At 42.2% G+C, this 17811-nt stretch overlaps 2 protein-coding genes across 2 annotated transcripts; both read right to left on the bottom strand.

Annotated features, from left to right (window-relative positions):
* Positions 1–270: 270 nt before the first annotated feature.
* Positions 271–4079, bottom strand: LOC117810664 (guanylyl cyclase-activating protein 2-like). Its single transcript, XM_034680591.1, has 4 exons — positions 3612–4079; positions 3246–3395; positions 1258–1360; positions 271–1155 (listed from the first exon to the last, which is right to left on the bottom strand). Exons 1-4 carry the CDS (start codon positions 3810–3812, stop codon positions 1034–1036), a joined length of 576 nt encoding a protein of 191 aa, XP_034536482.1. The 5' UTR covers positions 3813–4079; the 3' UTR covers positions 271–1033.
* Positions 4080–8712: 4633 nt separating this feature from the next.
* guca1g (guanylate cyclase activator 1g) lies at positions 8713–13831 on the bottom strand. The gene is made up of 4 exons (XM_034680629.1): positions 13551–13831; positions 11686–11835; positions 10681–10777; positions 8713–9171 (listed from the first exon to the last, which is right to left on the bottom strand). The coding sequence occupies exons 1-4, from the start codon at positions 13743–13745 to the stop codon at positions 9050–9052; spliced, it is 564 nt and encodes a 187-aa protein (XP_034536520.1). The 5' UTR covers positions 13746–13831; the 3' UTR covers positions 8713–9049.
* Between the last annotated feature and the right edge of the window lie 3980 nt (positions 13832–17811).

Here is a 17811-nt window from a genome sequence, read left to right as displayed (position 1 = left end):
TTCTAAAAGCATAACTTTGAAACTGTAACATGTAACATACTGTGAGGCAAAGAGCCTTAAAGGCTAAAAATAGAGAGTCAGGCTAAATCCATACAGTGAACGCTCCCATGAGGTCTGTGAGGTCTCATGTATAAGATAGAAGCTGGAGTAAAGCATCTAATGAGCTTGAAGGGAAAGCACAGTTACGTGCTCCTGCAGAAATGACTCCTGGAATAACGAAGCCGAGTAAACGCTTCAAAGAAAACAAACTCTCGTGTTGTTTGCTTATTTTTTATTTCAAAGATTATCAGAAACAACAGCTGAGATCATCTCTGACTTTCTCTTCTGGTTTTTATGTTCGCTCTCATTTAACTCACAAACTCTCTTTCATCCTTTCCTCCTGCACTTCCTGTGTCATCCCTTTTACTCAGAGGACCTTTCAGACGACACACCGACGTGTGTTTGGTTTTAAAGCAGACACGTCGTGAAGAGAGATCGTCCAGAGATCTGCAGACAGCAGAAAACCCAATCCAGCATCCCTGATGTTGATGATTTCCTCTTTCAGGAAGAAAGTTAACGAGTGTGCGACATGAAAACAAGACGGTGCAGCTGCAAAGTCATTCTTGCATACTTGTGGAAATTGTCAAGATGATGCAATGCAGTGACACAAACTGGGATTAATAAATATTGCATAATGTAAAGATTAGCATAGAGTTTAAACACAAGTTCCATTTTCTGTAAGTCTTTTTGCAGCACTGATGATCTGCAGGTAAACCAGGAGGGAAACGTTTGGCCGTCAGGTTCTGTCCTTCATGCAGCCGCTGCCAAACATGTTAGAAAACTTTAAAACGAAGGAGATCTCCGGCTCTTTCAATTCATGGCCGGTTAGTTCAGATGTTCACAGTCCCTGAATCCAAACGTCCTCACGTCCAAAACATCTCACAGATTATTCCTCCAAACACGTGAGAGAAATTCTGATGTTCCTGTGAGTTCAAAAAAGAAGGGACTTTAAAAATCTAAGGCAAAGTTTGACCAAGTCCCCAGCGACAGGTCGTCAGGTTTTCTTGTCCTGCTGCTGAATGAACCAATCACTGGGCCTGATGTCCAGTTTGAGCTGATCCATCACCCACGGGTCTTTATTCGCCCCCTCGATGAATTCCTCCAGAGAGATCTGACCTGAAGAGGAGGAGGAGCAGGAGGACACACAATCAGAAAAACTCAAACAACAACCAGACAAGAAGCAGGAGAACAAACGCAGACAGGTTTTATGGATCTTACTGTCTCTGTTCTTGTCCACCAGTTCAAATATTCTGTCACAGACGTCTTCGATGTTTGTCTCCTTGATGCTCGGGTCGTTGTGTTTCTTTAACTTCTGGATGATCTGAGTGGATGCAAACAAAAAAGAGAGACTCTTTGACTTCAAATGGTTAAGAAACGTCTCTAATGTTAAAGTTTCTGCACGTGACAAAGTGTGTGTGGGATCAGGGTCTAGTAGGGTCACTGGATACACTCAGGAGGTGGAGCTTCAGTCCTGTGAGTTAACTTTGACTTTCAGATAATTTGAGGCGCAACATCACTAGTTAGATGAAACACATAAGTTGGGAGTTCTGGCCCAAACACACTTCCTCTTCCCTGTCTTCTTCCTGACATCTCTCCATACACTCCTCTCTCTGTCTTCTCTCTCTGAGGGAGTTGGGGGAGGTAGAGCGTACACCCAAACCCAGCGAGGGGAAGCCCTAGCCTGAGCACACTTCTCATCCTGGCTCTGCCTTCTCTGACTTCTTTCTAACATCTCCATGCACAGACTCCTCTCTCTTGTTTTGAAGATCATTAGAGGTCACTAGAGGTCACTAGAGGTCATTAGAGGTCATTAGAGGTCATTAGAGGTCATGTTTTAACGTAGAAAGTATTGGTGTTGGCACTACCTGGAGCATGCATGCACAGAGATGTGATGCTGGAGATGTGTCCTATGATGGGCAGTAGGAGCTGGCATGGACGGGTGTGGTTCTGGGACACAGGGCTAACTGTTAAACCTCTCTGAGGTGTCTGAGTTTACAAAACACTGCTGATGAAGCGTCCACTTGATAACCCCAGTGATGTATCGGCTTTAGCTGCCCGTCTATCTCCAGTTGTGGGGGTCATTAGGAGTCATGCACTAGGCTTCATTACATATCACAATCATCTTGTGTTTACTCTGAATTTGATATCTATTTGTAACACCAGGGATTGCATCCATTGGTGTGAGTGAAATGCAATCTAAGAATCCATTGGCGATGATGTAACCATGATTCACCTTTAATTTATCCCTTCAAACTGATATCTGCATGCATCTGCAGCTCACGATCTGCTCTGATGCATCATCTCTTAGCTGCAGCTTCATTCTTACTACTCAAGGGAGCTATGGTAATGTTTGAAAAGGAAGTCTCTGCACAAAGTCCTTCATCACTGAGTGCTGGATGCATTTGAAAAAGTCGACCATCACTTCATATCTTGCTGTCAGACGATAACAGCCGGGCTACGAGATTGAACTTTACCAAGTGCGTGAGGCAGAACTTTCCAAAACCTTGTACAGGAGGTTATATCAGAGCGTGGAGAGATACAACTGATGTACTCCAGTGGGACAGAGGTGAAAAACGAGCAAGAGAGGGTCTAGCGTTGGAGTCAAGCCCAGAGATGCTGTGATCAGGACAGTATAGCCTCTGAACTTTAGGTGCATGCTCTATCCACTGAGTCACACAGGTACCCCAACTTTCAATCTGAAGCAAGTTTGCACACCAGAGAATCTCTGCAATCAAACTGTTGACTCTGTTACCTGTAACCTCATTTTCAGTTTACAGTACCTGTCCTTAGCTTCAAGAACGACCCACCCTGCATGGCTGAACCCCTAAATTAAAGCCGCCTCATTGAATTTTAAACCAACAATCTCTTTTAGATAAACAAACAACCTTTCATGTATCTCAAACTTTGTGAATATCTGAGTTTTTCCTCTTTGCAGGAAGAGAAAACGTGTTTAAAGGATGAAAACCGACTGAAATCAGCCGAGGAGACATTTTCTGCTGCCTTTCAGTATCTGTGATCAGTAAAGTTGTCTTAGTCTGAATCCATGTTTGCATGCATCACTGTAAAGCTGTATTCATCAGAGTGGCTTTAAGGTGTTATTAGAAGTGGATCTGCACTTCATGACTGAAATCTGTCCTGTTGGAGCATGCCGACCGTGCAAAGTATTCCCAAACGGTTTCTGACATCGATAAATGAACTGAACTCACCTTCACTATGGTTCGCACTTCCTGTCTGTCGAGGCAGCCGTTTCCATCTCTGTCGTAAACTTTAAACGACCACCTCAGCTTGTCCTCCAGTCTTCCACGAAGCACCAGATGCACCGCTGCAACGTACTCCATGAAGTCTATGTGACCGTCCTGCAGAGCACACGGACACGGAGGATACATCAGCCTTTAGATAAGCCACACTGACATGACAGGTCCAGATATGAATCTTAACAGAAGATACTACAATCATGAGGACTTCATTGATAGTAGCGAGTAAAAATGGCTGCCAATTTTTGCAATAAGATGTAGAACATTTCTCTGTCTTCTTAACTCAAGGTGTTAAAACATAAGACGCAGCTTTCTTACCTGATTCGTGTCAAAAGATCGAAACACGTTGTCCATGTATGCAGCTTCTTCCTCCGAGGAGCTGCTGTTGACTCCAAAGATCTTCTTGAATTCGTGTAAGTGAAGGTTTCCACTCGGACATTCGCTCGCAAATTTCCTGTAGAGCTCCTGGATGTTCTGGAGAGTCACCTCCCTCTCTGGGTCGCTCTGTCCCTGGCCCATGGTGTTGTTTGCAGAAACTCAAAGTGTCTAAAGTGATGAAAGACCTACAGCGGAGTGAACTCTACTCCGTGCTCCAGCCATGAACCCATGGCTTCTGCAACCTTTCGTCTATTTCAAGGTAACCCGCAGGATAAATCGAATTGATGTTTCTGTGATCTTCCCCAAATCCTTCTCAAGAATTCTTCTTTTCTGTTCAATATTTCTCTTTCCTCAGCTCCCTTGGAGCAACTACACATCCTTCCCGATTAACTCCCCTCTGAGCTTTAATGTATTTGTCAGTAAGCGACAGCTCGTTTGGCTGTTGGACGGCTGAGCGGATTGGCCCCAGAGACAAAAGGCCACCTCTGAGCTCTCAGGGAGATTAACAGATATTATGACGTCAAAGCCTGGGTGAGATCTTAGTGAAACTTTGGATCCTTTGAGGTGTGGCTGTTACAAACAGAGCGCACAGCAGCCAAGATCTGGACTTCAGTGGTTTCTGTAGATGTGACTGATTCAGTAGACTCATCTAAGAGAGGGATTCAAGATTGACTCTAACTGAAGAGAGAAGATTAATCGAGCATCAGAGTTTGAACAAAAAGCCGGATTATGGACTCCCACAGGAAAATAATTTTAGAGAGGAGCTCTCAAAAGTGTTTCATTTATGTCTCCTAGACAACAATGAGATCTGTTTGAAAGCTAAATGAGACTATAGATTATGTCTCCTGTTTCTCATTCTTGCCTCCAGAAAAAAAAGTTTTAAAAAGTCTCAGCTTAGTCTCCCTTTCAGTTCAAAAGGAGATCTGGTCAGAATCTGAAATGGTTCTCAGGTATTTCTCAGGTGTTGTGACTCCTTTTGAGCTCAGGTGGAGAAATCAGGGAGCTCTCTTAATCTAACCTCATCCATTTGTTTTAGTCAGACTCAGTTTTTGTGGCTCAAGTTGAGCTCAGATGGAGCAAAGAAAGAGCCTGAGCTCATCTTTTCATCAACATTTATAGAGCCCTGCAAAATTAAGATTTCAATGCAATTGTCTACAAACTTACAATTCTCATTAAAACATTTGAACCACTTCAAGATCAGATATTTAGATGTGAAATGATCTCTTCTTTGACTTCACAGTCTGGTCCTTCCTTTACAAGTCTGTTTGGAACAAAACCACTTCACAAAGATTTAGTGGATTTGAGAGAAATTGCAACAGATAGAGATTTCATCCCAGGTATGACAGACCGTTTATTTAACATATGGGCCGCAAAAGGGCCGACCGGATTTAGCAAGATTATTACAATTAAAGGGGAGGATTCTGTTGCGCGCTGGTGGCCTAGCGGTCTAAGCGCCCCACATACAGAGGCTACAGTCCTTGTCGCAGGGTTCGATTCCCAGCCAGTCAACCATTTCCTGCATGTCGTCCCCCGCTCTCTACTCCCCACATTTCCTGTCTCTCTTCAGCTGTCCTGTTAAATAAAGGCAAAAAGACCAAAAATATGTTTAAAAAAAGAGAAGAAAATGAACCATTAATGAGATCTCTCATTTAAGTCTCAGATAAGACTCATGTCATGGTCTCAACTATTTCTCCTGGTGAATTTTAGGAGAAACTAATGAGAACAATTTGAAACTTGATTGAGGCTGAAATGAGAATCTCAATTTTGTCTCCCGAGACTTAGAAGAGAAAGCCTTGAGCAGTAAAATTTTCCTCTGGGCTGGAGCCTAGTTTGAGTTTTAATATAGGGCTCAATGGGGGTGGTCTCACTTTTGGAGACAGCCTCAAGTGGACATTTGAGGAACTGCAGTGACACAGAGAGCATGCTCACACAATGCATCTTTACTCCGCTGCAAGGCTCTTAAGCAGGTTGTAATCCAGCTCCCAGCTCTCACTGCATTAAACTGCATTTCAGATATTAAAGCCTGGATGAGACAAAACTTTTTACAGCTCAACCAGGACAAAACAGACTTATCATTCAAAGACTCAGAGGGAGAAACTGGCCTCTACACTAAATGTTCTTGGACTTAACCCAAACCAAGACGCAAGAAGCAAGAAACCAAGGTGTTTTATTTGATTCTGATTTTAATTTTAAATCACAAAATCACAAAAACAGCAATTTATCATGTAAAGAACATTTTTAAAATGAGGTTGTTTCTCCCTCTGAGCAACACAGAGAGACTAAAGCACACTTTTATAACCAGCAGGCTTAATTGTAATGCAATGAATTCAGAATGCTGCAGCACGAGTTTGAACAAACCCCAGAAAGAGAGACACATTACGTTTGTTTTAAAGTCTTTACATTTTGATTTTGAGATTATTTTATTAGTTTTTAAGGCGCTGCATGACCTCGCACCAGACTACATCTCAGATATGCTTTTATTGTAAGAACCAGGAAGGCCTCTCAGATCCTCCGGCTCCTCTCTTTTAGCCGTTCCTCAGAGGAGAACAGAAGCTTTAAAGGTGACATATCATGCAAAATTGACTTTTTAATGGTTCTTTACCTGAAATATGTTTCCCTGTCTACAAACCCCCCGAGAATGAAAAAAATCCATTCTGCCCCGTTCTGATTTCTCCACCTTTCTGTAAATGTGTGTGAAACGAGCCGTTTCAGACTCCTGTGTTTTTGTTACGTAACAACAATATCCAGTCTGTCACGGAGTCAGAGCTCGGAGCTTGTTCAGCCCATAGACTGTATAAAATAATACTGAATCCCTCCCCCGTTTTTCATTACCTGCACAAATGTGTGCTAACAAGGAGCTTAGGAGGGAGGCATGCTAGTTGTAGGCTGTCTTAATAAACACAAAGGTCGGTTTTACTCCCCACGTCTGCAGATTTGAAGATCTAGTGGATGATTTTTATTTATCATGGATAAGTGCTAGCGCTAATTGGCATAGCCACATAGCTACATGTTCATAGCTGTAGCTGTAGCTGTAGCTGTAGCTGTAGCTGTGTACCAAGACACACGTCGACATACTGACAAATAAAACAACAAGAAACACTAAATCTGTGACCAATGGTTCAGAAAGGTCCTGCTGCAGGCGCCTCTCCGTCAGGATCAGATTCTGGATCAGATTCAGAGGGTTGAAGTAACGCGGGTCTGTGAGCAGCCGTGTATATTCAGCCAACATGTAAACATTAGATCAACGTGCTGGAGAGCCGAGGCACATCCACTTCCTGAGGGGGCGTGGTCAGAGAGAAAACAGACTGTTCTGAGGAGGACTGAAGAAGAGGGTTTTTCAGGCAGACCAAAATCTGATTTCAAAGTGTTTTTTTGAGCATAAACTTTAAAGACATGTTTTGGGGACCTCTTAGACCAATATATGTTGATGAAAAAAGCGTGATATGTCCCCTTTAAGAGACACTGCTTTCAGCCACGACGCTCAGAGACGATGGGACAGCCTGCTGGAGGATCTGAGAGGAGCTGATAGAGATATTCAGACTTTTAAAAGTAAATTAAAAACCCATCTATTTAGTCTGGCTTTAATTTAGGCTATGTATCATTTTATGTCACTTTATATTTATTTTATATTCTACTGTTTTATTTATTTTTAAACCTTCAATTCTGTTATTTAAATAACATTTTTAATCACTATTTTCAATGTTTTTATTTATCTTAGACTTTTTTATTCTGTTAAATATTTATGTTTTATATTTTATGTTCTTATTTCTTAAATATTTCCCTTTTTTCTTTATTTATGAACATTTAATTGCAATTGTTGTGCATCAGTCTCTGCTTCTAAATCCATTTAGTTTTATGTTGTATGATATATTAGATTTTTATTTAATTACATCGCTGTAAAGCTCTTTAGATTGCATTTAATTTCTATGAAAGGTGCTCTATAAATGAAGCTTGCTTGATTGATTGATTGATTGATTGATTGATTGATTGATTGATTGATTGATTGATTGATTGATTGATTGATTGATTGATTGATTGATTGATTGATTGATTGATTGATTGATCTGCAAGGACCCACTCCCCCATATCCCTACCTGAGCTCCTTCCATCTGGCATCAAGACTTACCGTTCTGCACCTCCAGGATGGAGAACAGTATTATCCTCAGAGTCTGAGCAGCTCTAAATCCCCCCTCTGACTGCCTTCTCTGACTTCTATTGGTGCACATTAGCCTTTTGCACTTACTCGACCACCTACTGAGTCACATTTATTTCTCATTGTGTTGCTCTTTTGCATCATTTGATCTTTTTATGGCTCCTTTTTTTATGTTGCATTGATGATAAGTTGCACTTTCGTTGTACCTGATGCAATGACTATAAGAAAAATCTACTCTATTCTAAATCTGCCTCAAACACAAGATTTTCATTGAACACTTAAATCAGTTTCTATGTGGTGCACTGTGTCGTCTTCACCACCTGAAGTCCTGCAGACAAGGAGGAGCAGTAGAGACCTCATGGTGTAAACTAAGTCTCTGAGGATTAAGTTTGAAGCCTTGAACAGGTCTGACTTTGGTGACACCTGGTGGCAGGATGGAGTAAAACACAGAGTTCAAAAGTCATGCAAGAAAACAAAAAGAAGCGTGTGTAAAAAATGCTTTTATTTAGAAAACAAATGCAACAACATTTAATAAAGAAACAACATGAGCTCCTTCAAATTCTCAACAGGAATATTGAATTTACATTTTTATAAAAAATCAATTATTTTATGCTCTGTTGTTTTATGGTTCCTGGATGCATTTTAATTATTGCACAGTGAATTATAAGTACACAAAATCTCAGAAATATCTGCATCACAGATTCTATCATTTAAAATAGACAGAGTAAATGGATGCAAAAAACTCTCAGAGGAATATTAGACGATACTTAAAATCAAAACATTTGGGTATACATGTGTTTGAAACATCTTTAAAAGGAACAGCATAGTTGAAATAATGGAATTATATCACATAAATAAGTATTTTTATTATTTTTGATGAATCTCTGAATGCATGTAATCGACTCCTAAACTAAAATAACTCCAGTAATTTATGTACAAATAAAAAATCGAGTGTATTTACATATAAAACATCCTCTGTGACTGATGGGTTTCCTTACATAGAGGCATTAGCTCATCCACAGCATGCAGCAAGGCTCAGACTCGGACCTGCTGTCAAAATCACAGCAGGACTGCAGCCGTGAAAAAGTGCAACGAGCTCCCTGTGCAGCACACGAGACGCTCAGCAAGGAGACCAACGACGAGAGAGACGAGGGATGAAGACGGCAGCTCCTCCTCGTCAGACTCAAGTAAAAAGCTGTGGGCTCTGAACCCACTCAGGGAAACATCACGGGACCCTCCCTACGTTCTGGATGACCCAGCCCGTCGCGTTCACGTCCAGCTTCAACATCCTCATCACCCATTCATCCTGCTGGGCGCCCTCCATGAACTCAGCCAGAGTTATCTGACCTGGAGGAGACGAGAACACAACAAACACTGAATCAAATGAAAACAGTGAAATCTGATTGGATCAGAATGATCTCATCTCAACAGGCAGATCTTGTTTGAGCACTAAGCTGACGCAGAGGTTCGGTTGACCCTGGTTTTCAGGTGAGATTTAGGCACACATCCAGGAGCAGCTGATTGACTTCAGCGCTCTAACCTGAGTCTGGACATGGAGAAGTACAGCTAATTGAGGCGGTGCCAATCCATTTGTGAGAACATCTAATTACTGTGCATTTATCCACACACACAACAACATGTTTACGTGCTCAAACTGAGGTTTTTCAATGGATGTCTTACAGAAAATCACATCTTTGTTTTGATTTTTGTCCTTTAAGGTCACATTATGTGCGACATTCTGCAAACAAAGCAGAGAAGACAATCCAGGTACCAATCTAGCTTCAGTTTAGCGTGTGCAGTCAAGTTAGCAATAACATAGTTTTAAAATAAAGCAGCAAAACCAGCAGTGGAACATTTTGAATCAGTGCCAGTTAGGTTATGTTTAGGCATCCATGCTCCTTAGTTAGGGTTAGGAATAAGACGGTTTGGACCTGAGTTAATGTTCTTACTCCTGAGTTGGCATCAAAGACACTGCTCAGTTCATTATAATCCTACCTGACTAACACAAAGCTGGATTTTAGGTCCATTACTGCTCTCTGTTTTTGCTTACCCTCGGTCAAATCATCAGTAACCGTAATGTACGATACCCCCGTTACGCCGATGACACCCAGATATATGTCCCTTTACATTCCACCATTAATAACACTATAAATCAACTCAACAACTGTATTTTTTTATATCAACACTTAACACTATACTGGCTTCTGTTCACCATCTCCAGCTGGTTCAAAATGCTGCACCAGAGTCCCACATAACAAAATCAGACTAATGAATCCGAAGGGGGTGAAGGAGTCTGGAGGCTCCAAGTCGTCCAGAATGAAAAGCTCGGTCTCTGCAGGGATCCTGTCTGTAATGTTGTCAGATGGTGTCATAATTTCATTGGACTCATTTGCACAAAGGACTTTTCTTGCAGCTTTTTTTTTTTGCAACTGCACGCACCAAAAATCTACTTCAGCAAATTAAAAGCCTTTTGCAAATGTAGGTCATTTACAAGCAAATATGTAAAAATAAAGCCCAGGGGCGTGGACTTAGCCGAGTGGTTAAGCTGCGAGGCCATGTAGCAGGTGCCCTGGGTTTGAATCCTGCCTGTGGCGTCATTTCCCCATCTCTCCCAAATTCCTACACTATCCACTGTCCTCTCCCTCTGTCAATAAAGGTGTGAAAGCTCAAAAAATATAACTTTAAAAAATAGATAAATACATAAACAAATAAAGCCCAGAAATTCCCTCTCAAAACAACATGACACTTGAAATCCAATGAAGACAAAACTGCATTTTAACGTGTCTCTCTGCCATGTCGTCTTTTAACTCCTCTTGTGTTCCCCTCGTTTTCTGATGCAAGGTGTGAAATACGTACCATCTTTATTCACATCCACCAGCTCAAAGATCCTGTCACAGATCTCAGACGGCGACATGTTGACCTGGTTCCTCTGGAGCTTGATTTTGTAAATGATCTGTGTGAGAAACATGAAATGCAATGATCATCAGCTCATCTTTCATTCATTTAACCTCCCTCCTTGTTCCTCATTTCTGCTTCAGAGTTTGAAGAGAACTCACAGCTCCTTAACTTCCTCATTCATCCTGCACTCTTCACCCTTTTTGTATTTACCAACAACTAGTGGTTTTTAAAGCCTCTTTCACACATGCACTTCTGCAATTTGCCTCCAAAGCTCTGTAAAGTTGTTCATTCACACGTGTCTCTGTCAGGTGAGGTGGATGAAGGGATTCCAGGTAAAAAGTCCAGGTTAAGTCAGGGTGAAATTTACAGCTGTTTGTGCATCACCCTGAACATTTGAAGAAGTTTGTGCGTGTGTGAACAGAGCTTGTGTTACCCTTGTGTTTTAATTGTTGTGAAAGTTTGATGAAGATGAACGAGACTGAAACAAATAAACAACATCAGGAAAAACTGTGATCATAAAGTGTTGTGTTGTTTCGTTGGTTTTATAATCTCTGTTTTTATTGTGAAGGCTTTAAGAAGCTAAATGAATAAAATGTGAAGTTATAATAAATGAGGACTCAAACATTGCTTGCTTGTATAACAGCCATAACTGTAACCTAATTCCTCTCTTGCAGGTCAGCCCAGGTGGACGCTGTACGGTGGGCAGGTGGGCTAATTTTACTCCTCTGACTCGGAGGCTTAAAGTTCAGCAAAGATGTTTATTTTAAGAAAAGCTCCCTTATAGACCGTCCACTCCTCACTAATGCTCTGTGTGGGGACATGAGCTGTAAGCCTGTGGCAGGGTCACTTATATAATCTATCATGAGTGGATTTATGTTATAAAACCTGGAATCTTTGACCGTTTGAGATGCGCCTAAACAATCCACAGTGAAATCAATATTTATCATGATGTAGAATATTCACCCTGATGATACGCTTCACCTCCTGCCTGTCCAGCTTGCCGTTCCCGTCCTTGTCGTACATCTTGAACGACCACTTGAGTCTGTCTTCGAGATTCCCTCGTAAGATCAAGTGAAGAGCAGCGACATACTCCAGGAAATCAAGTGTGTTATCCTGAGGGAACAAAAATATGAGGTACAGTCACAACAAAGAACAAAATCTGACTGCACAGAGAGGAAGTGATGCTTCTTTTAGGGGAGACCGGGGATGGATTCAACATGACGGAGCCCCTTAAGGGACTTCCTTATACATTTGAATTCCTTAGAAACTTTTGGCATCTTCACATTTAGCTGAGATGCAAATGTAAGTTGTCTAGCTTGCAGGACGGCTTGTGCTGATGAAGTTGAAGCTCCTGATCTGTGTTGATTTCGTGAAAGCATTGATCGTGTGATGAGTTTTTGACCCCAGAGGTTTACATCTGGGATTATCTTTCCAGAAACGAGTGCACGATGCAGCCAGAGTGTCTCCTTACACTAAACACTCTCTTCAAATGTCTCTCACCTGTGTGAAAAACATGCAAACACTTGTTTAATATCTTAGCGTTAGAGGTCAAACTCAAAGATGAATTCAGCAGATCTCTCTCATGGGTGTGCGATCGTGCCAGTGATCAAAAGTAGGAGATTACTTCAGGATCTTGCAGAACCTTCTTCTTCTTACATTTTTGTTTTGACTGAACTTATTTTGTTTTATTTATTTAACCAGGAAAACCACATTGAGATTAGGAATCTCTTTTACAAGTGTGTCCTGGCCAAGATCGTCAGCAGCACGTTCCAAGAAAGTTACAGACAACACAGAATTCTAAAAGATGACAACACATCATGAATTTCAAAACAAAAGTCATCAGTCAAAGCTTCTACAAGCTGATGCATCTTCCTCCAACGCCTTCAGTCTGCTTTAGAAACATTTAAAGAGACCAGCTCCCTCAAACCCAGGCTCTCCTGCTGCAGATCCCAGGCTGCAGGAGCAGAGGACCTAAAACTCTTTTTACCCATTGTAGCTTATTTTTTAAATGAATAAAATCTCATAAATACGAGGGGGGCAAGTTAAGAATTGCCTTAAAAACTTAAATCAATCTGCTTATCATCCTCACTTTTTAAACATGATAACATATGGCATAACTCTCACAGTGCTTATATAAATGGAAGAAGTCACATGTTGCAGCACGTCTCAGGGATTGTTGCAGCACACTCTGATTTTGTCTCAAAAGGCAAAGTTCTGAATTTCAAATAATGTTCAAGTGGGACTTTTAGAACAGAAGAGAAGAGAAAACACCCTGTTGTCTTCTGTTTGTGTGCAGAATGCAGAGTTATTGACTTTCCTTTGTTTACTCAGTCAATAAACACATGTAACAGATGCTGTTTAACCCTCCTCTGCCTGTTGACCCTGTGGTAAAAACGTAAGAATAGAGCGGATCAAAGCAGAATAGAATTCTCAACATCAGGGACAACCTGATCACACATCATACCAAATCACTCCACATAAAGTAATCTGTCTCATTCCCCCTCTGCCTGTTGACACTGTGGTACAAACATTAGTGTGGTCTCTGGCTGGTCTTGAGAGCAGCCTGAGGAGCTACTGGACCCCCAACCATCTCTGAGAGGGGAAACTGGAGCAACATCTAACGACAGCAGAGCTGGAGAGAGCATCTCTAAGTGGCTGATCTCTACAGAGTCGAGTAAACCAGCAGAAGTACAAATTAAAATCCCAAAAGGGTGAGCAGGACCCTGACCCCCAGGCTCTGTCTTCAGGTCCTGCTCACTCTGTCTGGATTCAAACTTGCCTGCAGCATCTTTCTGACTCTTGTTGAAGCCATCCCCGGTCTCCCCTACCTTATTCTTGTCGAAGGAGCGGAATATCGTCTCCATGTAGAGGGACTCCTCTGCAGAGGTGCTCGGCACACCGAAGATCCTCTTGAACTCGTGCAGGTGCAGGGCTCCGCTCGGACACTCCTTCATGAAGACGAGGCACAGCTCCTGAATCTGAGCCAAGTCCATCTCCTCGTTGTGACTCCCTTCCTGCCCCATGTTTTGTTTTATTCCCTCGGTAAATAAAAGAGATCCTGATGTGATGATTTGATTTAGCGATGTGTTGCCTCTGCAGGTCGCTAAGGTATCTGCTTACACACTCTAGTCAAAGTAAAGAGCTTTACAGAGCAGCTCAGCCTCTCTCTGTCCAAGCACAGGGATGGAGGGCTAATTATAGGTCAATCAGATTAGCTTGTTAATCGCCTGATCTTTAGCCAACAAGCTGAGGCCCTGGCAGCTCGAACAATCTGGCAACACTGCCATTACTGAGTGTAACTGCTGTGCCAACTGTGGTATTGAGTTAATCACAGAATTAGTGCTGAATTAAACCAGCTGGCTCTACATTACACTCCAAGATGTGTGGATTTCTGTCTTAAAACTTGCATCTGCAGAACTCAGAAATGGAACAAAGAGAGAAGAAGATAATCCATCGACTCAACGTGGAAACAGAAGACGTTATTGTTAATTTATCTCATCTTAGAGTCACATATATGTTCACTCTTCTCCAAAATAAACCCTGCATGCCTTCAAAATGCTCATATATCAAAGAGGGTTGAGTATCTGTGTGAGTCAGGGACAGGGATTGGTCCAGGGTGCGTGTGTGTGTGAGATATTTTTATCCTGCAGGTGATGGAGAAGCAAATACATGGACTAATGCTGGGCTGCTGAGAATAGCAGGACGAGGGGCAAAGCTTGATCCAATCCTGTCAGAGAAGGAAAGGACCAATCAGAGCAGCACCTGCATCAACAGAAACGACAACCTTTGCAACATGTTGCCTTCCCTCCTGGTTGATGCAGATGTTGTGGATGTACAGAAACACCTCAGCTCTCGCTCCTCACCTAGTGGAAGCTGCAGCACTGAGATGCATGAGTGAAGGCTCCCCCTGCTGGCTGCTTGACAGAATGCAGGTATAAAGAAGCTACGTCCACACTTTAAAGAGTTTGTTGTCATTCTTTGAGCACAAATACAAACTTGTGTTGAAGTCATGAGATTTAGACACAGAAACATAATGATTATAAATAACATATTAATTAAATAAATGTATAATGTCATATAAAAACTGGAGCTCAGACTTCTCAGACGGTCAGAAAGATATTTATTTATCTAAAAATACACATAAAGCATCAAAAACACATGACACAGAGAGGTCATGTGTGCTGACTCAAGTTGTAGTAATTTATAAAGCATATTTATAATATTATAACAGGTGAGTTAAATTCTGCCCAACCACCAGGATGTAAACACGTCCATCTCTGCTGTAAAGTCGGACACTGTTTGGTTCCTGAAGCCAAACGATGGCGGTCGCCATATTGGAAATGATAACTCTACGTAACTTAGATCAACCTAGAAACAGAGCAGGAGGCGGGGCTTAGCCTCCCAGCAAACAGCTACACCACACCCACCTGTCAGTTAACCTTTCCACATCCTTAAATAAGCAAATCCATGCATGACTCTTGTATTGGCATTTTAACATGGGCGTCAACAGAACTTCCTCTCCTTTTGGAGCAAGCCTCTAGTGGACATTAGAGGAACTGCAACACCAGAGTTTCCTGCTTGAATTTAACACATGGCTCTACAGGGGATTAACTCACTTTTTATTGCTTAACTTATCCATTATTGTTAAAATATACATCGAAGTAGTCAAATCAGTGGTTACATTTTTTAATTACTTATCGACTCCTGCAGCTAAAACATAAAGATTACTTAAATTCTACTTCCATCCATCCATCCATCTTCTTCCGCTTATCCGGGTCCGGGTCGCGGGGGCAGCAGTCTCAGCAGGGAAGCCCAGACCCTCCTCTCTCCGGCCACTTCCACCAGCTCTTCTGGGAGGATACCGAGGCGCTCCCAGGCCAGCTGAGAGATATAACCTCACCAGCGTGTCCTGGGCCTTCCCCGTGGCCTCCTCCCAGTCGGACATGCCAGAAACACCTCCCCAGGGAGACGCCCGGGAGGCATCCTAACCAGATGCCCGAACCACCTCATCTGGCTCCTCTCGATCCAGGGGAGCAGCGGCTCTACTTTGAGCCTGAGCTCCTGACCCTCTCTCTAAGGCTGAGCCCAGACACCCTTACGGAGAAAGCTCATTTCGGCCTACTTCTAGCCTTTTATTATTCTATTTTATGAAACAGTATTCTGGTTGTTTGGATGTTGTGTTCTGCGTATTGACCCGTTACTGTGCACAGAGCAGTGGATTTAACCACCTCGAGGGACAGAGGGGGTCACAGGCTGAAAAGTTTGGGAACCTCTGCTCTAGTGGACAATGAAGGAACTGCAGGTTGTGGTTTCTCTGCTAGATATGGGAGGGCATTGATGTTTGATTTCAGTGTTTCACGAACTGTGGCATCATTTCTTAGAATAAAATGACGAGCTGTGTGGAGAGCAGGCGCTGGTCGTAGATCTCCAGCAGGTTGAGAAACAGGATTTAAATTTTAAAAATGACCTCTGGCAATTTGAAGATGAAGATGGTGGTGGTGTTGTTCATGCAGCATATTTCACTTCCCATCATATGAAACGAGACAAACTGAATTATTCGTCAAATGTTTTTAAACAGTGACTGAAACATCCTGCAGACTCTCTGTTTAACTTCAAACTGTCTCTACTCTTCTTTATTTTCTTGTTTCATCAGGAACATCTACCAGTCAGGGTCCGGGAGGCAGACACCCTCTCCACTTTTAAGAGTAGGCTTCAAACTTTCCTTTTTGATAAAGCTTATAGTTAGAGCTGGATCAGGCTTGGACCAGCTTTAGTCATGCTGCTATAGGCTTAGACTGCCGGGGGAACTGGTACACTGACACACTGGGATCCTAGCTCACCCCCTTCCCCCCAACCCCTTCATCACTTACTTTAACTCTTCCTGTCCCATTAAAGTTACTAACCATAGACCTTTCTAGAGTCCCTGAGCTCCCTTGTCTCGTAGGTTCCTCTGAGCTGCCGTAGACGTCTTCCTGCTGCAGACGATCTGGACTCCAGCGGCAACAGCTTCTACGACTCGTCTCATCACTATCACTTCTCTCTCTTACTCCCCTCTATCTGTCTTTCCAGACCCAACTTGGTCTCAGCAGATGTGTGTCTAACATGAGTCTGGTCCTGCTGGAGGTTTCTGCCTGTTAAAGGAAGTTTGTCCTCTCCACTGTAACTTTCTAAATACTGCGATGTGCAATGCTCATGATGGATTAAGGTGGGGTCAGACTGAGTCTTACCCTGTCTTGAAGTTGGGTCTCTGTTCATAATTTGACATAGAGTGGTCTAGACCTGCTCTGTTTGTAAAAGCGTCTTGAGATAATGTTTGTTGTGATTTGGCGCTATACAAATAAAGATTGATTGATTGATTGATTGATGATTGATTGTTTGATTGATTGATTGATTGATTGATTGATTGATTGATTGATTGATTGATTGATTGATTGAGAGTCAAACAGAAACTGATAAATGTGTGAAAACAGAGGAACTCAGAGATAGAAGTATTTTATTGATCATACAGAGAAATAAAAGAAACACTATGACATTAATACTAACAATCTTCTCCTTGTTGATTCATGTCACAAGATGAAACTCCTCTGAATCACTGAAACTTCAAAATAAGAAATCAAACGTGCAGAAGTGCAAATGTAAATACTGAGAAGTGTTGGTATAGCAGCAGAGAGCTACATGTGCATAACATGTTTAGAGTGAGGTAGACTTTCTGGTTTCTGTTTTTATAACAAAAATAAAATCGGTACTTTGAAAGAGCGTCTAGAAAAATAGATCATAGAAGAATATTTCTGTGCTGGGCTGAGCTCCCTCCTGGTGCTGCACAGATCCGTCACACAGTGACTTTATGCATCTCTTCTCCAGCTCCACACATCCTCCTCAAACTCTGTGAAACCTTCTGTGAAGCACCAGGATGTGATCCCTCGTCTAACAGGTCTACACGATGCCAAACTGAGCCAGGTCGCTCAGCTCCATGTCCCCGAACGCCTCCCAGGGGCAGACCACCGCCGAGTCTGCAGGAGAGAGAGAGGACACGAGGAGTGAAACCAAACTCAAAATGTAAACATCAAAGAGTCAAGATGAAGAAGAAGA

This window comes from Notolabrus celidotus, chromosome 3 (genome assembly GCF_009762535.1).
Source record: "Notolabrus celidotus isolate fNotCel1 chromosome 3, fNotCel1.pri, whole genome shotgun sequence".
Classification (NCBI taxonomy): Eukaryota; Metazoa; Chordata; class Actinopteri; order Labriformes; family Labridae; genus Notolabrus; species Notolabrus celidotus.
Note: the sequence above shows the minus strand (reverse complement) of the source record. Positions and strands in the feature narration are given on the sequence as shown.